The following is a 27,870-nucleotide window of genomic DNA, read 5'->3' as shown; positions in this document are numbered from 1 at the left end:
CACACATTACACCTAGAAAGTATGAAGTGTCAGGCTTGGTGTTCTGAATGAAAGCAAGCAAATGGGTCCTAGTAACAGCAAAATAGCACAGATCAAGCTGAGCTCTCCCTGGAAGCCAAGATGATTAAATTGAAGAACAGCTGCCAATTAGTTTCCAGGCAATGTGTAAATAGGCTTGCCATACCCGCCTGGGGGCGGGACTTTCCCGGTTTGGGGCGGGTCCGCACGGTCCCGCCCCGGTTTGCCCCCGCCCTGGGCAGGATGTGGCAAGCTGAGGAGGCTTTCAGTCGCCGCTTGGGCCTCCGCTCCCGGCGAGTGCGGCGATGCGGGCCAAGCGGCAACTGAAAGCTCCTTAAGGCGGAGTTCAGTCGCGCGCTTGGTCCTCCGCTCCCCCCGCTGCGATTGCGGTGAGGGCCGGGGACCCAGGCGGCGACGAAACCTCCTTAGAAGGGGAGGCTTTCCCGCGCCGCTTGGGCTCCTCCCCGCCGCGATCGCGGCAAGGCGGCCCAGGCGGGGAGGGAATCCTTCATCAGGGAGGCTTTCTCTCCCCGCCTGGCCCTGGGCGCGCTGCGATCGCGGCGGGCGGAGCCCAAGCGGCGAGGGGAAATATAGGACAAAAATTTCAAATGTAGGACACATGGTTGTGTGTTCTACATTTAAATTTTGTCCTACTTTCCTTCCTTGCAAGGTCCGGAGGTATGGCAACTCTATGTGTAAAGCCTTGGTTGCTACCTGTAAAGCCCTACATGGTGGAGTCCAGGTTACCTTTGGATTGCCTTCTTCGCCTAATCCACCTGTACACTCAGTTCTTCTGGGGGCCATTTACTTCATCAGCAGCAGGTCTAGGCAGGCTGCTGCTATCCAAAATACTTTTTTTCTTCAGTCACCCTCAATTTGTTGAATGATCTGCTGGAAGAGATTCAACAGGTGATATGTTGTCTAAATTAAAACAAGGGCATGGAAGAATCAATCTCTTCCAGAGAGGCCTAATCCAATCTTGTTATTAACAATCAACAGATCAGACATATGGATAAAACAAATGAGATAAAATTAACCTCGAATTATAAAAAGTGGATATTAGTATTTAGAAATCAAATTTCCTCATCAAAAACTTAAAACTGATCATTATAAAATTTAATAATACTATTTTATGCCAGCAAGACAGTGCTGCAGCACAAAAGATGACCTCCTAGATCCCGATCTGTACCCCTCCTTCACCCTGCCGCCGATCCCATCATCCCCTGCGTCCTCCTTCACCTCGATGAAAGATGACAGCTAAGGAGGGGGCAGGGAAGGAGGACAGTGTTCAGAGCCCCACTGAGCATGCGCAAGGGTGCCGATTCAAATCACTGAGCCCTCTGGTGTGGTAATACAATGTGCACTCACTCCCCTTTGCTTGAGTCCGCATCACGTGACTTGCTTGGAATTGAACTGACTCCGCTTCCCCCTCACTTCAGAAGGACAACAGCAAGGCAACCAGGTGTGGTAAAACTTCACGTTTTAACCTTAATTCGCATTGCTAGACAGGAGTGACTGCGGATATGAGCTGCAAACCCCCCATGTGTGATAAGGGCCTTTGTTGACCTTAACTTTATCGTAAAATAGATATCTGTGCCATCCATATCTAAATCCCGACCCTTCTAATTTAAGCATTCTTTCTTGTTTTAATGTTATCCAATCTGTAAGCCAATCCATACAACAGGCATAATAATATATTTTTAAAATTTGGTAATGCTAGGCCTCCTTTATTTGTTTCATCTTGTAAATATTTAAATTTTATTCTGGGTTTTTTCCTGGACCATAAAAATTTAGACATATCTTTATGCCAAATACTGAATGGTTTGACATTTTGTATAATTGGTATATTTTGAAAAAAGGAATAACATTTTGGGTAACACGTTCATTTTTATAGCTGATATTTTCCCCATCCAAGATAGTCCAATTTTACTCCATCTTTGTAGGTCTTTCTTAATTTCTTGCCATTTTACTTTATAATTGTCTTTAAATAGTTCTGAATTTTTCGTAGTAATCTTAATCCCCAAATATTTTGTTTCTTTTCCAATTTGAAATTTTATTTGTTTTCTTACATTTTCTTTATCTTTTTTCTTTCAAGTTCATTACTAACATTGTTGATTTTTCTTCGTTTATTTGAAATCCCGATACTTCACCATATTCTCTAATTGTTTTTAATAATTCACTAATGTTTTCATTTGGATTCGTCAATGATATCATCAAATCATCTGCAAAATCTTGACCCCTTCAATCTCTTTGTTTGCTCCTATTGCATTGTTTAGTATTTCTAGCGTGATTATAAATAGTAAAGGGGATAAAGGACAGCCTTGTCCACTTTATAACTTTTCGTCAATTCATTATTAATTACCAATGAGGACTCCTGATTTTTATATATATTTTGAATCCACTTCTTATAATTTGGTCCAATCTCCATTTTGTCCAATAATTTTAACACGAAATTCCAATTGACTTGGTCGAAAGCTTTTTCAGCGTCTATAAAAAGCAGTGCCAAGGGTTTGTCATTAAACTGCATTTGATATTTTAACAGGCAATTTGTTTTAATATTTCAGTAAGTTAATTCTGTTTTAACGTACTATTTTTGTATGTTTTTATTGTACTTTTTAAAAAACACTGTAAGGCGCCCTGAGTCCCATAATAGTATTAATAATAATAATAATAATAATAATAATAATAATAGAAATAACTCACGGAACAACAAATCCTAGAGCCATGGCAGTTTAAAGTGGTGTCAACCTGCATTACTTCTGCAGTGCAGAGGCATCCTTTATGTTCTTGCCTGTGTTGTTTTGGTCTAGCCTTGACAATTGCTCTTTCCCACAACAATTACTAATGGGTTAAGTCCACCAAGCTTTCCAGCCTAGAGAGGGCCCACAAAACAAATACAATGTGTTTTTAATTTATTTATTTATTATTAAACAGTTGCACTGAGTTCCTTTTCCTGTCCCTCCCCTTTGGCCAAAAGGGCCCTTTTGGGGTTTGCCTAAACTTTGGAGTGTTTCCTCTAATTCTGCAGAGGCTGCAACTGAGCCAAAGCTTCAGAGAGGTGAGTAAAAAAGAGATTTAGGAAAATAAGAAGGAGGGAGATCAGAAAGGAAAAAGAGAGAGAAAGAATGGCCAGAAAGAGTGAGAGGAAAGAAAGCAATACATCCTGTAAACCAAGGACTGCTAATCTTAGCCCTCCAGGTGTTGTTGGACTGCAACTCCCATCTGGTTTGAGAAGGTATGATGGGAGTTGTAATCCAACAACACCTTGAAGTTGCTGATTCCAGCTCCAAAGAGCCATAGGTCTGATCTGCACTGTAGAAATAATGCAGCTTGACACTCCTTTAAGGGCTGTAGCTCCAAACTATGGAATTTGTAGTTTGGCAAGGTCTTGAGCCTTCCCTGCCAAAGAGTGCCGGGGCCTCACCAAACTACAAATCCCAGGATTCTGTAAGAGGCAGCCAGGGCAGGTAAAGTGGTGTCAAATTCCATAATTTCTATGGAGCAGATGCACCCATAGAGTCAGTGTGGTGTAGTGGTTTGAGTGTTGGACTATGACTCTGGAGAACAAGGTTCAAATCCCTGCTCAGCCATAAAATCCACTGGATAACCCAGGTTGAGTCACACTCTCTCAGCCTCAGAGAGGGGCAGTGGCAAACCCCCTCTGAAGAAACTTGCGAAGACAACCCCATGATAGATTTGTCAGTTTATCACTCTGGGGCTAATTTTGGCATTAAAGAAAGATTAAAGCACATTTAAAGCATCCCGCAAATAAAGCAAAAATGACAAGTAATTGTGTGAATGATTATCACACACAATTGTGTAAATAAAGCGATATCGGAAACACATTGTCGCTGAAATCCCAAAAGTAAAAAGATGCATGCTAATGCTTCTTTGTGACCATTTTAATGGCGGGTTTTGTGTGACATTGTGTGAAATTGTTTTGTGTAATTTTTCTGTGGTATTCACGGGATAAACTCCTGATCTCCTTTCTGTGATAAACCATGGAATATATTTTTTAAGAAATAGACATCATTTGCCTGAAAGTATTTGATGCAATTTACAGGCCTCTTCTGAGACAATGAAGTATGACAAAAATCAGTATATGTGTGTCTGTATATAGATAGATCCACAGACAAACAGATTTTGGCTTGGCGTCTTTAAATCCTCATGGTTTTTAGTTCAGTGTATTTGTTTCTTTGCAGTGTTGAAGAATTCCTTGGCAGGTTTGGATGAAATTTTCAGGCATATTCTGAAGGGGCTTGAAGCTTTCCAATCTTCTTATAAACAGGTGACCAAAAGTCACACTCTCTCAACCTCAGAGGATGGCAATGGCAAACCCCCTCTGAAGAAACATGCCAAGAAAACCCAATGATAAAGTGGTCACAAAGAAGCATTAACACACATCTTTTTACTTTTGGGATTTCAGCGACAATGCATTTTCAGTATCACTTTATATGCACAATTGTGTTTGATAATCCTTTGTGCAATTACTTGCCATTTCCGTTTCATTTGCGGGATGCTTTAAATGTACTTTAATCTCTCTTTAATGCCGAAATGCTGCTTTAGTTCTCAATTTTGTATAATTGCTTTTCACTATCTTGTCTAATTCTTTCATCGATGCCCTTCCCAATCCTAGTCTTCTCTTTATCTCTCCTTTCCAGTCTCCTTTCCGAATCCAATCAATGTGTGTTCTAAAATACAAGGAATCTTTAACTATTTAGATTTCTCATTGGCCAGTTTAAATTTTTGTAGGTCCTCCGTGGTCATTATTTGTTTTCTTAATGTTGAGCAGTAAGCCTGCCTTTGCACTTTCTTCCTTGACCTTCCTTAGCAAGTGTTCCAAGCCTGAGATGTATTCTTCTAGTAGTATGTTGTCGTCTGAATATCTTAGATTGTTGATGGTCCTTCTTCTTATCTTCAGTCTAAGTCTAATCCTGCCCTTTGTATGATGTTTTCTGCATACAAGTTGAAGAAGTAGGGTGACAATTTGCAGACTTGTCAACTGGGAACCTTTTGTTTCTCCCTATTCTGTTCTGTTACTTTTTGTCCTAAGTACAGATTTATTTTCAGGACTATCAGATGTGATAGCCCTACTCCAGGTTACCTACAGGATCACCTCAGGGACTCTGGAGGACATTTACTCCAGTCAGCTAGGACTAGGTTGGCAGTGGTCATCCAGAGGACTTTTTCTTCAGCCACCCCAAAACTGTGGAATGACCTGCTGGAAGAGCTTTGACAGCTGAATACGTTGTCTGAGTTTAAAACATCGTTATAATCCAGTCTCTTCCAGCAGGTTTATCCAGATGATTTTTAAATTGTGAATTTTAAATAGTGAATTTTAAATGTGGATCTTTAAATAGGTGTAAAGCTTATCTGTCCTTTTCAACTGATGTGTGTTTTAACTAATGTGTTCTAACTGATGTTGTTTATCTGTTCATTGTTGTTGTTCCCCGCCTTGATCCATGGGGAAAAAATGAATAATAATAAAGACATGGGAGTGCTGTCACATTATTATTATTATCATCATCATTATTATTATGTGACAGCACTCCCATTTCTTTAAGAGCATTCCATAGCTTTTCTTTATTCGCTGCCTTTCCCAATCCTTGTCTTCTTATCTCTTTACTGCAGGCCCCATTCTGATCCCATGAAAATCGTGTATTCGCGATTAAGATTTTCACACAACGTTGTGATTAAAGTGCCATTATCCTGGGAATATCCCATTGAGATAAAGTTTTTCACATGATGTCATGATCAAAAGCGATTAAAGCACCATTAATCTGTGAATAACCAGGCAATAATCAGCAAGAAATCATTCATGGGATTTTCCTGGGAATGATTTGTTGCTGTTTATTGCCTGGTTACTCCCAGGTTAATGCTGCTTTAACTGCTTTTGATCATGATGAAAATCCCATTAATGATTTGTTGCTGTTTATTGCCTGGTTAGTCTGGGTGCTTTAATCGCTTTTGATCATGACAAAAATCCTGTGAATGATTTGCTGCTGTTTATTGTCTGGTTATTCCTGGGATATTTCCTGGCATAATGACCGCTGTGTGTGAAAATCTTAACTTCGATTTAATAATAATTGTGTGATTTTCACGGGAGAAACCCCATTTAAACTTCCAGTTTTCCTCTGTGTGATGAACTTCTTAGCTCTTTGTTGCAGTCCCCATTCTGATCCATCCAAGCTATGGGAACTCTTTTACTATTTCGATTTCCTCATTGCCTGGGTTGAAATTTCTGTAAATGTTTCATGGCCATTATTTTTGTTTTCTTCATGTTCAACAGAAGCTGTGCCTTTGCACCATCTTCCTCGACCCTCCTTAGCAATTGCAGTCAAAGGCACTGCTGCAGTCTACCTAAACCACATGCTGGATTTTGCAATTCCTTGAACTACCTACATAGAGTTAAATCTATAGAGTCTCTGCTCCTAGAAAGGAGAGTGGCTTTGTGGTTGGGAGGAAAGAAAGAAAGGGAGAAGGGGAGCCTGGGATTGCATTAATAAATGCCACTTCCGTCTGCTTGCATTGCCAACTGGGATTTTGAATTAACCTTTGCTAGCTGTGGAAAGGTGATGCCTGGGACCAGTGAGTTAAAGGTACATCGCTGGGCAAAGCTGGTGGGGACTGGAATGCAAGTGGGGCAGGAGGAGATGGGGATTATGGGTCTCTTTCTTTTCTGGAGAGGGGGGAGAAGGGCAGGATGATGGATCTGGCAGTGCAAGTTGAGAAGCATTGCACAGAATCCCATAAATAAACCAGAGTACAAGTGGCAGGGAATTATTGCTCTCTAAACAATCATTAATGCTGTTAAAGTCTCAGAATCACACACAAACAGAGAGAAGAAGAGAGATGCCTTCCCATTGTTGTTGTTCAGGGGTAGTCGTGTTATACAAAGTATCTACAAAGTAAAGTGTCGTACTGTACACACTGGCAGCTTTGGCTTTTGTGGATTTGATTATTTGCTGTTTTGATTAATACGTTCTCTCTGGGAAACTCTAGGACCGTCCTCCGCTGCAACTCTGCCAGAAGTTGACCACAAAGTTGCACTGGAGACCATAGATACTCCCAGAGAAAACACCCTTTCTAGGCATTTGTAGGTCCTCCAGAGTGATTCTTTTTCTTTCGTTAGAAAAAAGTCTTTACTTCCTTAACTATGACCTTGAAGGTGTTTTTCTCTATGTCTCTTTGTACCTATTTTATCTTTTTCTAAGTATTTTTATTTCTGTTTTTCTTCCACATTTTCTTTTCAACGTTTCCGTAACATTTTTAGTTGTATGGCTTGCTTTTCATTAACGCCTCTTCGCAGATTTTTCTAATCTCCGCAGATACTAAGGTGTGCAAATCTTCACAAGTGATTTTCATTGCTTTGATTATTTTTAAATGTACGTACCTATTTTCCACTACTGACTAACGCAGAAGAGAAAAAAAATTGTGTACATTGATTCCCTTCGTTAATATTGTCTTATACGTTATCTCTGTTTCAACTTAAAGTTCTATTCCTATGATAGCTTTTTAAGGTCTTTGTAGATACACATATTTACCCATGACTATCTACATACACATTTTCAGTGTTTCTCACATAGTTCTGTTCCTTCCTTTACATATTATACTAATCATATTTCTCTACTGATTCATCCAAAATTTAACTTGGTTGTTTGGTGGTTCGAAGTCACCATTCTTTTTTACACAGAAAAGTAACGTTTTAACTTTGAAAATGGTTTAATTGTTCTTTTTTAATTTTATATTTATACATTTTAATGTTGAAATGTTTTTAAATTGTATTGTTTTAAATCCGCTATTTGCTGCCTTGAGTCCCTATATTGGGATAAAGGCGGGATATAAGATGATAACAACAACAAATATAACAAACGTGATACCAAAAAAGTCTTCTTTTATATTTCCTTGTCTTTTTTTTTTTTAACTAGTGTTTAAAAAAACACTAGTAGGTTAACTTCTTGGATAAAGCTGTAGTTCATATCCTGGTTACCCGATTCTTAATTGATAAATTCTCCAATATTTTCCCCATGTTTTGACAGTTTCTAACCTTGCTGCGCATAGCACAAGTGGGAGTTAAATCTATAGAGATATCAGTATGCAAAGGGATCTTGGAACACCTTTGAGACTAACTGTGCAAAAGAAGTTGTAGCATGAACTTTCATAGACTTTGGCTGCATCTGATCTGTTCCAGGACCCATTTGTTTGTCTTTTTGGCCGTCCATGGGATCCTCGGCATTCTTCTCCAGCACCACATCTCAAATGAATGGATTTTCTTCCTCTCTGCTTTCATCACTGCCCAACTCTTGCATCTGTACATTTCTCCTTTAACAAAAAAGTCTTTCCAGAGATAGGCACTTTGTTGTTTATTTTTTGTTGCTGTCGTTGTTGCCTTCCCCCGAGGCTGAGAGTGTGTGACTTGCCCAATGGTCAAGCTGGGAATCAAACCCTGGTCTGCTGTATTTGTAATCGGTGGCTATGGCAGGAGGGGTAAAAAGGAGGACATTTTAATATATATATATATATATATACATATATTATTTTATTTTTATTTATTTTTTTATTTTATTTTTTAATTTCTATGCTTCCTTTCTCTTGGAGCGGGACCCAAAGTTGCTCACAAACAAAACTGGTGAAAAACTTACCAATACAGTTTTAGAAACTATGAAAATAATTACATTATTTTTTAATTTATTTTATTATAAAGTACAAATTGTTGCACATACAAACAAACATGCAAACATTTAAACAAACAAACACATAACCAACTTATATATTCAATTGGGTAGTTTACAAACATGAGGCATAAAAAGAGAAAATAATTACGTTTGAACCGTATAAAATTATAGGGCTTTTTTGTGGGGTTTTCAGGTTATGTGGAAAGAGTTTATTCCTGAGGTTTTGCCAGCATCTGTGGCTGGCATCTTCAGGGAATTATGAGAGCTTTAGACTTCACAGTATAAAATTATGTTAAGTAAAATACAAATGTTAAAGCGTTCAATAGCACACTGTACTGTTACAGCACTATTACAGCCATCCTTCCATAAGCACGGATTTTTTTATCCATGAATTCAAGCAGCCACAATTTGAAAATATCCACATTGCCGAAATAATCCAGGGTGACACCACTTTAACTGTCATGGGTCAATGCTATGGAATTTTGGGAATTGCAGTTTTGTGAGACATTCAGCCTTCTCTGCCAGAGCGCTCTGATGTTACAACAATTCCCAGACTTCCACAGAGCTTAGCCATGGCAGTTAACGTGGCGTCAACCTGGATTGTTTCTGTAGTGCGGATGCAGCCTTAGTCAGTGCTAGAAATTTGAGAATTGAAGGAAGATTTCCTGGGGAGGGAACGATTCTTACTTGAAGGGCAATGCCCTCACTTTGCATTGGTAGCTATACCACTGGTTCAGAGCACAGTATACCCCATGCCATCTTCAGGTAGGCATCAGCCCTGGAAACCACAGAACTATCCCATGCCTGATCTTGTGGAAGTCCAGACATTTTTTTTTTCATTGCCTAATTTTTCTGCCCTGGGGGTTATTCAGGCGTTGTTTTTTAGCATGACTATATGAATAATCTCAGTCATGCATTCCAATTTCGTTTTTCACACTATTTGATATAATAATAATAATAATAATAATAATAATAATAATAATAATAATGGCATTTTTATTAGAACTGCCTCTGCATTTTCTGTTACTCACATGTGTCAGCACTTGAATAGGAAAACTTGGGGGGAAAACCGAGATCGATTATTAGCACAACTATGCAAATAATCTCATTCATGCATTCCAGTTTTGTTGTTCACACTATTTAATTTATTTGTTTTCACACTGTTTAATGTAATAATAATAATCATAGTGGTAGTATTTTTTATTGGAACTGCCTCTGCATGTTCTGTTCTCACACATATCAGCAATTGAATAAAGATGTGGAAAGAGTCAATGATGTGGGTGTATTCGAAACATGTTTAAGGCATGCAGAGTTTTATCCAGGTTATCCCGGTTCTGTTTGCATCAGTTATTCACAGGCGACAATGCAGATCTTTTAAGAAAACTTGGGGGGAAAACCCCGAGATTGATTATCCCAGTGTAAGTGGGTTTTTGGCAATCGCCATCCCAAATTTCCACGGGTGCATTTGAAATGCATGTGGACAACAAAGAGTCAACTCACATTCTACCAGGATTATTTTCACCATCTGAATAATCCCCTGCTTTTTAGCCTATGCCTGATCTTGAAGAAGTCCAGACATTTCTATAGTTTTTTTTTGTGGGTTTTTCAGGCTATGTGGCCATGTTCTAGAAGAGTTTATTCCTGAGGTTTCACCTGCATCTGTGGCTGGCATCTTCAGAGAATGCCAGCCACAGATGCCAGCCACAGATGCAGATGAAATGTCAGGAACAAACTCTTCTAGAACACGGACACATAGCCCAAAACCCCCACAAAAAACTATGGATGCCAGCCATAAAAACCTTCGACTTTACATCCAGACATTTCGTTTTTCATTGCAATTTTCTACCAAGTCAATTTTTCTGACTTGGAGGGCCTGCTTTCAGGCTGAGGAGCAGAGCAAAAGCTCTGAGAACACCAATTCAAAGTGCTCTCTCAATCCTTTTATTAGATTAATAAAAGCAAGAGAGCCGCCCGCTCGGGTTTAAGCACATCTATAAAGAACTGGGATGGCAGATGCATAAATACCCCATGCCACCTGGCTTCTTAATAGGCTGAGAAGGATACCTACTTCTCCCTGCTTGCACCATCCTTAATCTGGATTGGGGAACCCAGGTCTGCCCTTGGACAACATGTGCAGGCCATTCATTCCACAATACCCTTCCCCCTTCTTGAGAGCAGCCATAAACGGGATCGGTATCCATGTTTAATCCCAGCTTGCATTTAATGACCTAGAGAGCTGTGTGGAAATATAATAGCAGTAAAGGTTTACAACTATCAGTGGAGGGAAAGCTGGATTTACGGCTGCAGATGCAACCAGCCCAGAGCTCTCGAAAGAATTATTGCCTCAAGAATTCCCATGCAAGGAAGCAACGCATGATCCTTAGCTCTATGGGAAAGTATATTTGCCTTGCATCTTGAAAGATTCCTGTTCCATTCCCACCATCCCCTCTGAAAATGTTGGGCACAAATGTATAGAATGACCATGGCTGCATCAGCACTGTATAATTAATGTGGTTTGAGACTGCTTTACATGCCATGGCTCAGTGCTGTGGAATTCTGGAATATGTAGGTTTGTGAGATATCTGGGCCTCATTCCCACTTACAAATAAATCGCTTTGCGATCCAAATCGATTGATCGGTTCAGCAGCTGAGCGTGATTCACAATACATTTGCCCCGGTCGCATTTTCTTGCTGTAAAATAAAATAAAATAACCCATTTGTGGTTCACATTGACAAATGAATTGATTCAATTTAAACTGTTTCCTGCAGGAGTCTCTCAAAATAACCCACTTGTAGTTCTAATTGGCAAATGAATTGGTTCATTTTGAAGTGTTTTCAGCAGGATTTTTTTTCCTCTGTCCATCACTGCAATCGCATTTACATACTTCCGTACGAGGGTCGAATGGTGGGCGAACACAGGTTGTTAATTTCCACTTTCCTGGTGGCCCCTTATCATGTTATAGTCAGTCTATTCTGATTCGTGTCTCGTTCACACTGATACTGAATTGATTTGTGAATTCGATTCTTCAAACTAATTCTTGAAATTGATTCCAATCCACATCTGATTCACACTTGCGTGGAATCAATTTATTCAAAAATATGCAGAAAAAAATCAATGTCAAAAAGATGTGGGTTAAATGGATCTAGCACATGCCCCTGGTGTGAACCAGGGTCATTTAAACCACTTCAAACCAATTTGCAAACCGGTTTAAAATATAGTGGGAATGAGGCCTTAGCCTTCTCTGTCAGAGAGCTCTGGCATCCCAACAAAGACAAATCCCAGGATTCCATAGGATGAAGCCATGACAGTCTCAAACTGCATTAATTCTGCAGTGAAGATGCAGACTGCGTTTCTATTTGAGAATCCTGGCCGCTGCTGCCAGTGAAGAAAGAGCTTGGAAATGGTACTTTGTAGAAGGAACACTCCCAGAATCCCTCGGTCAGCATGGCCAATGGGATCATGATCCTGGTGGCTGGAGGATTCTGTGAGTTGTGACCCCAGAGTCGCTCAAGGCTGGGCTCAGTGGACATGTAGGTTGGAATATTGTTAGTGACACATAGGGATGCCATAACCCGGTGGCCGCTGGGAAAAGCACGCTTTTGGGGGCCCCTCCCGGTCACGATCCGGTTTGGCCCCCAGCAATGCATTGGTCCCGGCCCCACACGCAGGCCTCTGAAGCAGGAGCTCGTCCCCTGCTTTGTTGCCAGCCGGCCATTGGCCAGCTGGCCAAAGGGGACGGGCTCCTCTGCGCGCACCTCCCAGGCGTCGGCAGGGGCCAGGGGCAGCGATCGCGGCCAGCCCCCGCGCGCCTTCCTGGCCTTTAAGGAGGCCTGGGACTCCTTAAAGGCCAGGGAAGAGGGAGGAGGCCGGCAGCGATTGCAGCCAGCTCTCCCTCTCTTTCCTGGCTTCTAAGGAGGCTGGAGCCTCCTTAAAGGCCAGGGAAGAAGAAGGAAGCCGGTGGCGATTGCTGCCGGCTCTCCCTCTCTTTCCTGGCCTTGGTCTCCTCAGAGGCCAGGAAGGAGGGACACTTTTTTATGTAGGACACTTTTTTATTAAATGGAGGACGCCCCGTGCCCCTTCCTGGCCTTTAAGGAGGTCTCAGTCTCCTTAGAGGCCGGGAAGGGGCGTGGGGTGTCCTCCATTTAAGAAAGGGGGGGGGGGAAAGAAAATATGTCCTACATTTGAAAACGTTGTCCTACATTTGTCCTGGTCTGGCGGTCCTGAGGTATGGCAACCCTAGTGACACATAGGACTTTAATACACAACGCTAACAATTTTAACAGGATGAAAGCATCTTTGGTTGGTACAGTCAGCCCTCCTTATCAACGGATTTGTTATCCACAGATTCAAGCATCCACGGCTTGAAAACATTCAAAAAAAGTATAAATTCCAAATAGCAAACCTTGATTTTCCATTTTGTATAAGGGACACCATTTTGCTCTGCCATTATATTTAATGGGACATGAGCATCCATGGATTGTGTTATCCACAGGAGATCCTGGAGCCAAACCCCACTGTACTTAGCACACACATTTCCATCCTTAGCATGTCTGTGTCCTGCTGCTGCCTTGTTTTCCTGGAAGGCAATGTTTAGCAGTGAAGAAAACACATCACACAGCCAAGGATTGCCAAAGTGCTATTGTAGGGAAAAGTGTAATATGAAATGATGCCAAACCAGTATGCTTCTGTTCTTAAACTGGCACAATTGTAGCAGAAGGGCAGGCTGGTGCGATAAAATCCATGTTGTTGTTGTTGTTGTTGTATGCCTCCAGGTCATTTTTGACTTATGGCGACCCTAAGGCGAACCTATTATGGGGTTTTCTTGGCAAGACTTGTTCAGAGGAGGTTTGCCATTGCCACCCTCTGAGGCTGAGAGAGTGTGATTTACCCAGGATCACCCAGCAGGTTTACATGGCTGAGCCAGGATTTGAACCCTGGTCTCCAGAGTCCAGTGCTAAAACCACTACTCCACACTGGCTCTCGATAAAGCCCATACTGACATGGAATTTCTGGGGTCATGTTTTCTTTCCCCCTTTCCTCTTGTTTGTGCAGAAAATATAGCCAGGGATTGCCATGTTGGCCATATAGCAAAATACAGTAGTGGCCAAAACCCACAAGACAGCTTTACCTTTATTAGGTCAGCCAAAATTGCACAAAATACATGACGTAAGCTTTTGAAGCTCCACTGGCTTCTTCATCAGGCAAAGGTGTTAAAAATCATACAGGAGAAAGAAAAACAACGACAGTGTTAGAGTCACAGGCCTACATTTTGTCAAGATGTTTTTTGTTCTTGTCAGGATAGTCTGGAGGTATAGCAGTGCAAGCAGAAGACACTCCTCTCTTTGGCCATGTAGGCTCTGGGAGACAAAGAGCCATAAAATCCAGGCAATAAAATTTCAACTCCATTTTCTCCTCCTGTAGGATTTTTAGCACCTTTCCCTGATGAAGAAGCCAGTGAAGCTCAGAGAGCTTGCATGGTGTATTTTGTGCAGCTTTGGTTGACTCAATAAAAGTATCACTGTTTTATGGATTGTTTCTTCAGTTTTACTCTCCCCTTCTTTGTTCTCCATGCTGCAGCCCAATAACTTGCCACATTTTGGATATATTTCTGCTGTTATTCTATTCCATTTTTATTTGAGACTACTAAATGTTGATCATATTTATCTGTACACATGACTCATTTACTTTGTTTTAAAAGTTTATACAGGGCATCCACTCTTGGTTGTGGTCTTGTTTGCTGAGATTTCTAGTGACTGAGACTGTTCCTCTTTTGCTTTTGTGGCAACTTAGCATGGCATAGTAGTTTGAGCATTGGACTATGACTCTGGAAACTAGGGTTTGAATCCCACTTGGCCGTGTAAACCCACTGAGTGACCTTGGACAAATCACACTCTCTCAGAGGATGGCAATGGCAACCCCCCTCTGAAGAAATGTGCCAAGAAAACCCTGCGACAGGCTCACCTTAGGGTTGCCATAAGTCAGAAATGACTTGAAGGTGCACAACAACAACAAAAATAGGTCACACATTTTTAAAAGGAAAATTGTGCTTTTATAAGACCCGTGGGAATCCGTTTCTCCTTTAAACCAAGCTACAAAGACTTCACATAGTTTTTGTTGTCACTGTGAGCCGTCAAATAATGTAATTTCTAACTTATGGCGACCCTATCATGGGGGTTTCTTGGCAAAATGTGTTTAGAGGAGGTTTGCCATTGCCACTCTTTGAGGCTGAGAGCATATGACTTGTGCAGACAGCCAAGCAGGGATTCAAACCCTGGTCTCCAGAGTCATAGTCCAAGACTCGAACCACTACACTGTGTTTTACATTGATGCAAAAAATCCAGTGGTTTTCTTGTGGCATTGGTAGTGAGTTCTGCAAGAGATGGAGAGTTTTGGGGAGCTCAGGTGCAATTCCCTGCCCCCCAAAAGTTGCTCCACTGATGGACTGAACCATCAGTAAAAACATAATGGTAGGCTTGCTGGTTTTCTTCCCAAGAGAGGTTACTGTGACTTTAAGAGGTGCTTGCAACTGGCAGGAACTCTGGGTTTTATTTATTTATCTCATTTAAGGGTTTTGCGACTTGCTTTTCTTGTAAAACAAACCAAAGCAGCCAGCTACAAGGGTGAATAAACAGATTAAAGCAATCCATCATGAAACAATAAAAGCTGCAAAAAAGAAAAGAAAAAATCCCAATGCCACCACAAGCCACCCTACTAAAGCAAATCACAGAAGGCACAAATAATGCCGAGCAAAATATCATTGGTGGGTTTTAATAAGAAATAAGCATTCAAGAAATATACGAATGCCACAAAGCAACTAAGTAGAAGCTATCGAAAAGCAAGGTTAAAAAAAAAACCAGGCAAGGAAGAAGAAAGCACCACAGCTCAAGGAGGACTTCTCTTGGTAGGCTGTTCCAGAAGGTAAGCGGTACAATGGAAATGTGTCGCTCTTGGATCTGCATGGAAACCCAGGGAGGATTTCTGATACTGACCCAAAAGTATGTGAACCCCCTGGATGTAACATGGTGACTCTGCACTGATAAGGGGAAACCGGGGATGGAGCTTGACTCAGGGCTGGCCCTGTCTTTAGGCAGAGTGAAGCAGTGTTAGCAGATTTTTGAGTGTTGTGATAGACCAGCACATCCAGTGGGTGCTTGGTATCCCATGGGTTTCGTTCCACTTCCAGGACCCCCCATGGAGACTAAAATCTGTGGATGCTCATGTCCTATTAAACACAGTGACATTCTAAAATGGGGTCCCTCACATGAAACAGCAAAATCAAGGGTTGCTTTTGGAATTTATATATATATTTTTGAATATTTGAAAGCCGTGGATGCTTGGATCTGTGGCTAAAAAAAACAAAACGGGCCAAGGGCCATCTTTAGTTAACCCTTTTTGTTATCTTTTTGTACCATCATAGAGGGTGAGGCATGTATATAATATGCATGTTGTTGTTGCTGTGTGTCTTCAAGTCATTTCCGACTTAACGGTGACCCAAAGACCATGAGGTTTTTGGGGGTTGAGATTTTGGGACTAGCCCATAGTCGTCCATTGAGCTTCCATGGCTGAGCAGGGAATTGAACTCTGATCTCAAGAGTCATAGTCCAATGTTCAAACCACTATGCCACACTGGCTCTTGTTGTGTTGTTGTTGTTGTTGTTGTTGTATGTATGTATGTATTCAAGTTGATTCCAACTTATAGTGAACCTAGAGCAAGCTATCATCTTATTAAGTTACACCTTTATTGTTGTTGTGTGCCTTCTGACTTATGGCAACCCTAAGGTGAACCTATTATAGCGTTTTCTTGGCATGTTTCTTTAGAGGGGCGTTTGCCATTGCCATCCTCTGAGGCTGAGAGAGTGTAACTTGCCCAAGGTCTCCCAGTGGGTTTCCATGGCCATTCAGGAAATCGAACCCTGATCTCAAGAATCCAAGGCTCAAACCACTACACCACGCTGGCTTTTATATGTGCATATGTATGGATTCTCTGTGTTGGATTTTCAATGTATTATTTTGTTAATAATAATAATAATAATAATAAAATCTTTATTTATATCCCGCCCTTCCAAAAAGATCAGGGCGGCTTACAATATGCAACAAGTGCAAACAAGTACAATTTTAAAAACATATCAACAGCCATACAAATCTAAAATAACAATAAAATAAAGGCCCCGATAGCCCATCCTCATGGCCACGGAAGAGGAGGGAGGCCCACAGGATATTTAGTCGGGGAATGCCTGCTTGAATAGGAAGGTCTTGAGGTCCTTCCTAAATTGGGCCAGGGTGGAAGATGAGCGGAGCTCCGTGGGCAGCGTGTTCCAAAGGGCGGGGGCAGCTGTGGAAAAGGCTCTTCTAGAGGTAGAAGCTAACCTGGCCCCCGGCACCTTCAGCAATTGCTGCCCAGATGTTCTGAGGGTGCGAGGCGGATTGTACGGGGAGAGGCGGTCCTTTAGAAATCCTGGGCCCAAGCCATTTAGGGCTTTATAGGTGATAACCAACGCCTTATATTGAGCTCGGTAGCGAATAGGCAGCCAGTGAAGATCTTTAAGTACAGGTGTTATATGGCTGGTCCTGGAAACACCAGTGACCAGCCGGGCTGCCATATTCTGTACCAATTGGAGCTTCCGAGTTTGGTATAAGGGTTGCCCCATGTAGAGTACATTGCAGAAGTCCAATCTCGAAGTTACCAGAGCATGTACAACAGTTTCTAGATCCCTCCGGTCCAGGTATGGGTGCAGCTGGCGAATCAGCCGAAGCTGGTAGCAAGTGCTCTTGACCGTCGCGTTCACCTGAGCAGTCAGATGGAGCGACGAGTCAAGAAGCACTCCCAGACTGCGCACGGAGTCCTTCACAGGGAGCGTGACCCCGTTCAGGACAGGTGGAACCACCGCCATTCCTGGACCGGGGGAACCTATCACTAGTACCTCCGTTTTCTCTGGATTTAGTTTGAGTCGGTTTTTCCTCATCCAGCCCATTACTGACTCCAGACAGGCCACAAGAGGAGAGACGCCATCCCCAGTCACTGCATCAGTCGGAGACATAGAGAAAATGATCTGGGTGTCATCAGCGTACTGATAACCCCGCGCCCCATGTCTCCGGATGATCTCTCCCAGCGGTTTCATGTAAATGTTGAATAGCATGGGAGACAGAATGGCTCCTTGAGGGACCCCAGTTTTAAGGGCCCGCTCGCTGGAGCACACGTCTCCCAGCTGCACCATCTGGGACCTCCCGGTGAGGTAGGACCGGAACCACTGGAGCGCAGTGCCCCCGATCCCCACCTCCTCCAGGCGTCCCAGAAGGATACCATGGTCTATGGTATCGAAAGCCGCTGAGATGTCCAAGAGCACTGTTGTGCTTTTTAAAAAATGGTTCATGTTTTTTTTAATGGTTCAGGTTTAACTGGTTTTAGATTTCTATGAAAGTTTTTGAATTTTACAGTTTGTGAATGTTTAACTTTTGTTTGTTAAATCTGTGGTAAAACTGCCTTGAATCTTGAACTGAGGACAGGGACGTAGCTAGGATTTTAGGAAGGGGGGGTCCAGACTAAGTGCCACCATTATAATGGGGCTTGAGTGCGGCGGCGCAGCAGCACACACCATTCATTTTTCTAATGGAAGCGGGGGGGGGTCCGGACCCCCAGCTCCCCCCCCCCCGGCTACATCCCTGCTGAGAAAAAGGCAGGATATAGCAACAACAAAAATAGATGTATTTGGTATAGAAATCTTTCCTATTATTTGTTTCGCACGTGTGAAAATGAAAACATTCAAAACGTTTCTTCCCACTAGGGAAAATTCTGACAGTTCTTGGGTAATTTTTGGTAGCTTTTTGCATCTTGGAGCATTTTCTTTGGTAAAAAATTCACAGAGGTGATTTGCACAAAAAATCCCCCTTCCCCAAGCAAATACAGTAGATTTCAGACATGCTTCCAAAAGGGCCACACCTCCCTTCCTAAATTTTCTCATTTTCTTGCTTTTGTGTGGTTCCCCCATCCCTGCTGTTTCTGAAAGGTTGACACTGATATTAGCTTCATTTTGGCACCTATTTTATATATTCATATATAAGTCTAAATATTTTAGTCAAAAGTTGACCCAAAAAACCTAAGTCGACTTATCCACGGGTCAATGTAAGTACTATATTTTAACCCCTATATAAAAAGGAGTAATTCCTTGGTGAAAGGTGAGAGTACAATCTGTCATGGAAGCACTGTCCAACCTCTACTCTCTCATCTATCCAGCCTTTAGAGTGAACACATTTATGATCCATGCTGGAATTTTGAAAGTTGTTTGCCATTGTGGCCCTTTGTTTCATCCTTTAGATCCTTTGTTACCTGTCCCTAAGTTTTACCTTTGACTTATCCACGAGTCACATCAAAATCTATAATTTTGGCCCTAAAACCTGCCCTCGACTTATACATGAGGTCTATTTATAGTCGAGTATATATGGTACATAAAACATGTTTTTTTCATTAATGATGGGGGGAGGGAGTAATGATTTTATCCAGGTTGCACATGTACAGGTTTTCACTTATTAGCTTGTTTAATAAGTGTTTAGACTCTTTGTTGCTATTGCTATTGTGTGCCTTCAAGTCATTTCCAATTTAGAAGATTATCACACTGGCAAAAAAGACAAGAGCATAGCGGTATGCTCCTGTCAATATCGTGTGATAATGTGATGATTATCATACAATGTTGCGATTATCCCACGAATAAAGAGGAATTCTAGTCCATTTTTTTATTCACGAGGATTTTCTGTGAATAAAAAGTGGCGCTACAATTCTTTATTCAGGGGATAATTGTGGGATAATCGTGACATCGTGCAGCATCATGTAATAATCATTGCATTATTGCACGATATTGACGGAAGCATACTGCTATGCTCCTGTCTTTTTTGCTGGTGTGATAATCTCCTTATAGTGCTTCTAAGGCAAACCTATCTTGGCAAGATTTGTTCAGGGGAGGTTTGCCATTGCCTTCCCCTGAGGCTGAGAGTGTGTGACATACTCAAGATCACCCAGCAGGTTTCATGGCTAAGCGTGACTCGAGATCTGGTCTCCAGAGTTGTAGTCCAATGCTCAAATCACCACATCATGCTAGTTTCCCTAATGGTTTGTAGCTCCACATTATAACCATTTGATACCACTTCAACTCAGGCTGCTGCCACACTGCAGAGTTAATGTAGTTAATGGTCATAGCTCCATCCTATAGAATCCTGGGATGTGTAGTTTGTGACAACACCAGAGTGCTCTGACAGAGAAGGCTGAATGTCTCACCAAACTACAAATCCCAGAATCCCATAGCTGTGAGCTATGGCAGTTAAAGTGATGTCAAACTGCATTAATTCTGCAGTGAAGGTGCAGCCTGAGAGAAAGTTGTTTGTAGCAGACAAGTCTACAGGTATTTAACTGTATGCAATTTGTTGGGATTTGTAGTTTACAGAGGGGCATTGAGACCTCTCAGCCAGAGAGCTCTTGAGTAGTGCCCCCCGCAAAAAACTACAAAACCCAGGTGACCATAGGCTGCAGCCTTGCAAGTTCAAGTGGAACCAGAGTGCTGAGACTGTGTATTCCTTTCTTGCTTTTGTCATAAAGTGGCCTGGAATCCCACCAGTTCATCACAGCTGGAGCAGAGCCACAGGATTTGTTGAAAGAGGTGTGTAGCAGTTGAGTCTTTTGGAAATCTTATGGATCCCTTGGATCTGCTTAAGCAGGAAGACTCCCGAAATGCTTTGTGCTTCAGTGTCTGTTCCCCCTTTCACAGATCTAGCTGTGTTTGTCTGGAAAATCTCTGTGCCAAGGGATCTTATCGCACCTTTGAGACTAAATGAAAGAGAGAAGGGATTTTGTAGCACCTTTGAGACTAAATGAAAGAGATAAGGGATCTTGTAGCAACATTGAAGCTAACTGAAAGAGAGAAGGGATCTTGTAGCACCTTTGAGACTTAACTAAAAGAGAGAAGGATTTTGTAACACCTTTGAGATTTAGCTGAAAGAGTGAAGGGATTTTGTAGCACCTTTGAGACTAACTGAAAGAAAGAAATTGGTAGCATGAGCTTTCACAGACTTCAGCCTACTTCCTCAGATGCATCTTACAACATGCATACAAGATCCCTTTGCATATTGATTTTGGCGGTGTACATTGCTCCCACCACTTTTGTCCAAAGAGTGACCCTACGAGGGATGTCAAGCTGAGAAGGAGCAACTAGTCTGCATACTAATTTTCAGTCCAATGCTGAAACCACCACACCACAGAGCACTAAAGTTAAAATCATCCAATCCACTGTATTCCTATCACCATGTATGGATGTGAGAGCTGGACAGTGAAGAAAGTAGATGAGAAGAAAATAAATTCATTTGAGATGTGGTGCTGGAGAAGAATGCTGAGATCCCTTGTGATTTAGTCTGAGATCACTTGTGAGTTTCATGATGGGGACTTGAACCTAGATCTCCCAAGCCTCAGCCTGACACTCTGATCACTGCACCACACTGGCTCATTTTACTGAGCGTTCTCATTGCATCGTTTTCTTTCCACCTAAACATTAGGAAGAACTTCTTGACAGTAAGAGCTGTGCGACAGTGAAACACACTCCCTCAGAGAGTGGTGGAGTCTCCTTCTTTGCAGGTTTTTAAACAGAGGCTGTATGGCCATCTGTCAGGGGAGCTTTGATTATATATTCTTACATGGCAGAGGGTTGGGCTGTATGGTCCTTGTGGTCTTTTCCAATTCTATGATTCTAAAAAAAAGTCTGAATGACCCCTGACTTTCTGTTTCCAATTCAGGAGTTGGTATCGGAAACCAAAATGGAGGAACAAGAAGGCACTGGACCCGAGCCACAGGAGAGCTTGCAGCGGGGACCACGAGATCTCCATGTGGTCCAAATTGGGGCTACCGGCGAGTTGCTAGAAGGGGCAGTCCCCCCACAGCAGTTCAAACGGGAGCCAGAAGACCAGTGCTGGGAGACCCAGTTGCAAGATTTCCTGAAAACGATGCAGCCGAGCCGTTCAGGATGGAGGAACGCCCCGCAGTCCCCTCATTATATGCTGGGAGAAGATACCAAGTATTTCCAGAGCTCCTTCAAGGGTGGAGAACAAGGCAGCAGGTGGCCCAAAGTTGAGTCTATGGCCCAGAGTATGTCAGACGATGGCAAGACCTATGACAGCAGACAGGATTCGCCCGTGAAAGTGAAGGAGGAAGTTCTTGATGAGGACCAGGTCAATGTGGAGATGCGGAGACAGCGTTTCCGGCTCTTCTGCTATGAGGAAGCTGAGGGCCCCCGAGAGGTCTGTAACAAGCTCTGGGAGCTATGCCACCAGTGGTTGAGGCCAGAGACGCACACCAAGGAGCAGATCCTAGAGTTCCTGATCCTGGAGCAGTTCTTGACTGTCCTGCCACCGGAGATGCAGAGCTGGGTGAGAGAGCACGGTCCCGAGACTTGTACCCGGGCCGTAGCCCTGGCAGAACGGTTCCTTCAAGACTCTGAGGAGCCAGAACAGAAGGTGAGAGTTTGGGTATTTGAAAACCAAAACAAACCGTGCTACTTGTAATTACAGGTTGAATCTCCCTTATCTAAAATTCTTGGAACCAGAAGTGTTATGGATTTTGGATTTTTTTTGGGGGGGGGGGATATTAAGCGGTATATAAATGAAGTTGCTATAGTTATTGCTGTGATGAGCTACTTTGGAGATATTTCTAAACATGAAATTCATGTATGTTTTGTATGCTTAAAAGTAATGTTATACATAATATTTCAAATAGTTTTTTGCATGAAACAAAGTTGGTGTACACTGAATCATCAGAAAGCAAAGCTGTCACTATATCTGCCTCCCATGTGGATAATTTTGGATTTTGGAGTAGTTCAGATTTTAGAATTCCAGATAAGGGATACTCAACCTGTAATTCCTTTTCATAATAACTGCAGTGTGCCTAAATTACATGAAGATTGTACCATAAAGACAGGTAGCACACACTCTGCAGTGTAATCAGAAGTAACCTTTGGTCCAAGCTGGGGATGGACTTATTCTGCACTTGCAGGTTAAGACTGCTCCTGGCCGGACCATGGTTGTTTATAGGTCTAGCTGTAACTTTTCCAATTACTTTTCTTGATGGGGTACATTAGAAATGCTTCTCTGCTTCATTGTGTTTTCTTCCCACGTATCTCTCCTTTAAGAGGCACCCATGCATTATGAACTCTCTTTCCTTTGAATATTTCTGATCGTGGGATATCATCCAGTATTTCCCAAAGCCTAGTGAAACCCACTTTCTGGAAATCCAGAGTGCATGTCTTGGCTTCCTGTTTCCTTCTAGCATTAAGAGTTTAAGATCATCCTGTTTATTTCCCATACTCTTTGGCTTAGTATAGAGACATCTAAGACTATAGCATAATGGTTTGGGTAAATCAGTGGGCCATATTTCTGTATCAGCAGTGGAAGCGGAGGAGTTAAGTGCACTGTACTGAAAACAAAACAGTATGCAGAACCTTCACCTGGTCTCATAAGACCAGCAGTAGGTTGGGTTTTGCAGGGTGGCGGTGGTTGTTGCCAGAAAGATTTATAGTTAGGTTTTTGGTTGGATCAGGAAGTGGACTTTGGTTGCAAGGCTTCACTTTACTTGTAGCATTCGATTTCACATAATAATTTTCTTTTTTTTTAAAATTTAGATGTCAAGATCTCTTAGTTCCCCCAAGTCAGATCATTCTCCCCCTGTTATCTTGAAGATGCAGCTCCCCCTGGAAGATAAGCAGGAGGATGACTGGGAGGCCACCTTGTCTGGTAAGCTCTTGTTTTCTTGAAAAAAGGAAAGGGTTTTTTTGCCCTTTTTTTGGGTATGCTTCTGTAGGAAGATATGGGCTTTCAGATAGCCTGAACCTGAGCCATATATAGGGCTTTATTTGTCATAACGATAATTTCCAGTTGTGAAAATGGAGGAGTGGATCTGTTACAACCAGGAGATCATATGATTCTCATGTTTTAATGTGAGAGTAGAAACAGTAGGGTGTCCATACGGAACCAGGAATGTTTAAGGAGACATTTCCTGCCCTTGTGTTTGTTCTTCTCTGGTGCTATGGTACCAAGCAGCCACACCTACCTACATCCACTGAGTCAAGGAGTTGAGCCTGAGCTGGTGGATCTTGGAAGTGGCCTTCCCTTGTTGGTAGTTTCTGTGCAACAAGTGCTCTTAGCTAAGGGATTAGGACTCTTAGAATACAACAAAGAAATTGTTTATTAGAGGTCCAACTTATCAGTGTTTATTAACAATGATGGCATGAAGGAACTTGTGGGTTGCTGGAAACAGGTTAATTAGTAAGATGCAGCAGGCCTTTTTTCTTCCTTGTTGGCTACCCAGGAATTATTTGTTTGACCATTGTGGGATACAGAATGCTGGAATAGATAATCCACGCTCATGGAATCTCTCTCAGCCTGAGGGCTGGATTCAGGTTGAGAGGAGTTTGCAATGGCCACATCCCAGGGGTAGGTGGTGGGGCCAAAAGCCTAAAGTACCATGTTTGGTACCAGGGCTTAAGGTACCTGACCCCTGAGATAGGTCTTTGATCTGATCCAGTAGGCATGTTTTCATGTTCTCAGGAGATGTTTGTTTGATCATTCCCACAGGCAATGAACAAGTGCAAGATGATGATGAGGAATCCTTTCAAGATGACCAACCTGAGCAAGTGGGTATTGGTGGAATGTCATTAGAGCGAGCCAAAGGGAAATGCTTCCAAGGGCCTGAGATGGACAAGATGCCTGAGAGCCACCAGGGACAAGATGGTCACCAGGAGAATCCTGGGAAGTCAGCAAAGCTTTGTGGGGAAGGTGACAGGGGCGTACGGGAAAGCTCCTTCCAGGAGGGAACCCACAGACATACTGACTCAGGGGAAAGCTCCTGTCAGAGTTTTAGCCATCAGGAAATGCAACCCATCGAAAAACCCCACAAATGCTCATTTTGTGAGGCAAGTTTCTATGAGAGAACCCATTTGGTTATACATGAGAGGATCCACACTGGGGAGAAGCCATACAAATGCTCCGTGTGCGAAACTTGGTTCTCTCATCCCTCTGAGCTTATGAGGCATGAGGAGACCCACATGCCTGAGAAACCTCACAAATGTGGCGTCTGTGGCAAAAGCTTCAACCAGAAAGCCTCCCTTATCACCCACGAGAGAACACACACAGGAGAGAAACCGTACGAATGCTCTGAGTGTGGGAAAAGCTTCAGTACCAGCTCCCAGCTTATTACACATAAGAGAGTCCACACGGGTGAGAAACCATACAGTTGCTCATACTGTGGCAAAAACTTCAATCAGAAAGCATCCCTCATTACACACAAAAGAACCCACACAGGGGAGAAACCATACGAGTGTACGCTGTGCGGGAAAAGCTTCAGCGCGTGCTCCCAGATTATCAATCACATCAGGGTCCACACAGGAGAGAAGCCCTACGAATGTTTAGAGTGTGGTAAACGTTTTGGTAGCAGCTCCCACCTTACAGATCATAAGAGAACCCATACGGGGGAGAAGCCGTACAAGTGCTCTGACTGTGGGAAGAACTTCAGCCGAAGTTCCAACCTTACAGCCCACAGTCGAATCCACACAGGAGAGAAGCCATATATATGCTCAGGTTGTGGCAAAAGCTTCAGGCAGAAAGCATCCCTCATCACACACAAGAGAACCCACACAGGAGAGAAACCCTTTGAATGCTCTGAGTGTGGGAAGAGCTTCATTTCAAGCTCCCGTCTTGTCAGCCATAAACGGGTGCACACAGGCGAGAAACCGTATGAATGCTTAGAGTGCGGGAAGTGCTTCATTTCCAGCTCCCACCTTCTAAGTCATAAAAGAGTGCACACTGGAGAGGAGCCATACAAGTGCTCATAGAGCAGGAGAACTTTCTATTAGTAGGCCACCCTTCCAAGGGCCAGTTCCCATATAGCCCCAGGCCAGGGATCCTGTATACAAAGAATGGCCTAGCATCTGTAATCTCAAAGGCCATTTTATTCCTTAAATGTAACTCGAAAGCGCAGAACCTCTCTTCCAATTAAAAACCATTTTTCTCAGGCCAGGTAAGTTTTCTTTGAGGGCTTGATCAGGCTATTAGCTGCCTGTAAGCATTGTTGTGCTGCTTGGTGCATGTCCTGGCCACCACAATGCAACATGATAATGCACATCAACCTGGGTAGGGAACACAGCCCTGGTGTTTGTGGTCTTTCTTCTCCTCTTCCCCAAAATGGTGGGGAGAGGAACACGCAAATGAAGTGTACACACATGCCACATAAAGTGAGTAGTGGGAGGTGCATGCTTTGGTTGGACTGGAACAGCGCTCTGCCTTGGTACAAGGTGGTTTCATGTGTTCGTATGTGCCCATGGTGTGTATGCGATTGAGAGACAACCCCTGAAAAGTGAGATTCCCTGTATAGGTAGTAGGAAAAGGGAGACTTGACATCCGTCTGTCAGCCAAGGATGCCCCCGCCAGTTGTCATTCATAGGGAATTCTGGGCAATATTTTCAGGCACAATTTGCATGGGAGAGGCTGGCTGGATTGGGTGGTTCTCACAACAGCATTCCCTAGCTCCTTCCACTGTGGATGATGAGTGTGGCTTTGAATATACCCAGTTCTCTAATCCAGCAGCTGAGTTTTTCAGTGTTTGCAAAGTTTGTCTGCTGTTTGCAGTCCTTCTGTAAAGGAATCATGTAAAGGAATCACCTAGGAAGGCCAGGCTTCCCTTCAACACAGTTTGAAAACATTGGGTATAATGAGATACAACTGGAAGGACGTAGATTTGGAGAAGCCATCTAAATGTTGGGTTGACTTGCTGCTCTCTAATCCTCTATCAGCACCACACACTCTTGCTGGCCAGCAATCTCCTGCCCTTGGGTTAAATAGATAAGTCTGGTTATATCATAGTCACCTCCTGACCTGTGGCAGGGGTTTCTATTCTTGTCTTATGATTGGTTGAGTACATACATGGCGAGTACACCTCTACTTTACCCTTTTCCATTGAGTTAATGTACCTGCACATTATTTTCCCACTTTGGCATGCTTCTTGCATTGCTGAGCCTGACCTCAGCTAGATAATTCCCTTGCTGGTTGATAGGCTGAATGTAGGGCCGAGAAAGAGAAACTCTCTTCCCTTTATAGTGGTAGAGCAGATCTCTTCTTCCTCCCTGCACCCAAGCTTCATTTTACCAGCTTCTAAAGAGACTACAGACCTAGATGGATCATGCATTAGCCTCCTACAAGGCAGCAGCTGTGATGTCTATTGGGTCTCTTAGTAAACCACCAGCTGAACATGAGCCAACAGTGTGGTGTAGCAGCTAAAAAAGACAATGCAACGCTATGTTGCCTCAATAGGAATATAATGCATAGATTGAGGGAAACAATAGTATCATTCTATTTTGCTTTGGTCAGAATTCACCTGGAATATTGTGTCCAGTTTGGGGCATCACAGTTCAGTAAGGATATTGACAAGCTGGAGCATGTCCAGAGGGTGACCAAAATGGCAAAAGGTCTGAAAACCTATGAGGAATGGCTTAGGGAGCTGAGTATGTGTAGCCTGGGGAAGAGAAGATTAAGAGGTGATATGATGGCCATACAGTGGGCTCTTGTTATCCGCTGGGGCTTGGTTCCAGGGCCTTCCATGGATAACAAAATTCGTGGATGCTCAAGTCCCATTAAATACAGTGGCATAGTAAAATGGTGTCCCTTATATAAAATGGAAAATCAAGGTTTGCTATTTGAAATTTATACTTTTTGGAATATTTTCAAGCTGTGGATCCGTGGATAAAAAAATCCGTGAATAAGGAGGGCTGACTGTATTTGAAAGGATGTCTTATTGAGGATAGAACAAGCTTATTTTCTGCAGCTCCAGAGAGTAGGACACAGAGCAATGGATTCAAATTACAAGAAAAGAGATTCCATCTAAACATTAGGAAGAACTTCCTGATGTTAAGAGCTGTTTGACAGTGGGATATGCTGCCTTGGAGTGTGGTGGAGTCTCCTTCTTTTGAGGTTTTTAAACAGGCTGGATGGCATCTGTCAGGAGTGCTTTGATTGTGTAATTTCTAAATGGCAGGGAGGTGGAATGGATGGTCTTTAGGGTCTCTTCCAACTCTGTGATTCTATTATTCTAATGGATTTAGCAATGGTGCCACTTCTTTGGAGGATATCACACGGGACGGGAGGCTCTCAATTTCAAAA

At 42.7% G+C, this 27,870-nt stretch overlaps 1 protein-coding gene across 2 annotated transcripts; it reads left to right on the top strand.

Moving 5' to 3' along the window:
• Positions 1–2,985: 2,985 nt before the first annotated feature.
• On the top strand, positions 2,986–27,178 carry LOC121921868 (zinc finger protein 397-like). Of its 2 annotated transcripts, none has more exons than XM_042450531.1 (4): positions 2,986–3,076; positions 21,466–22,182; positions 23,343–23,454; positions 24,295–27,178. In XM_042450531.1, the coding sequence occupies exons 2-4, from the start codon at positions 21,487–21,489 to the stop codon at positions 25,548–25,550; spliced, it is 2,064 nt and encodes a 687-aa protein (XP_042306465.1). In that variant the 5' UTR covers positions 2,986–3,076; positions 21,466–21,486; the 3' UTR covers positions 25,551–27,178. The 2 variants fall into 2 exon arrangements, with proteins under 2 accessions (XP_042306465.1, XP_042306464.1); XM_042450530.1 differs by lacking the exon at positions 2,986–3,076 and adding an exon at positions 6,481–6,617.
• The last annotated feature ends 692 nt before the right edge of the window (positions 27,179–27,870 follow it).

This window comes from Sceloporus undulatus, chromosome 2 (assembly GCF_019175285.1).
Source record: "Sceloporus undulatus isolate JIND9_A2432 ecotype Alabama chromosome 2, SceUnd_v1.1, whole genome shotgun sequence".
NCBI classification, from domain to species: Eukaryota; Metazoa; Chordata; class Lepidosauria; order Squamata; family Phrynosomatidae; genus Sceloporus; species Sceloporus undulatus.
Note: the sequence above shows the minus strand (reverse complement) of the source record. Positions and strands in the feature narration are given on the sequence as shown.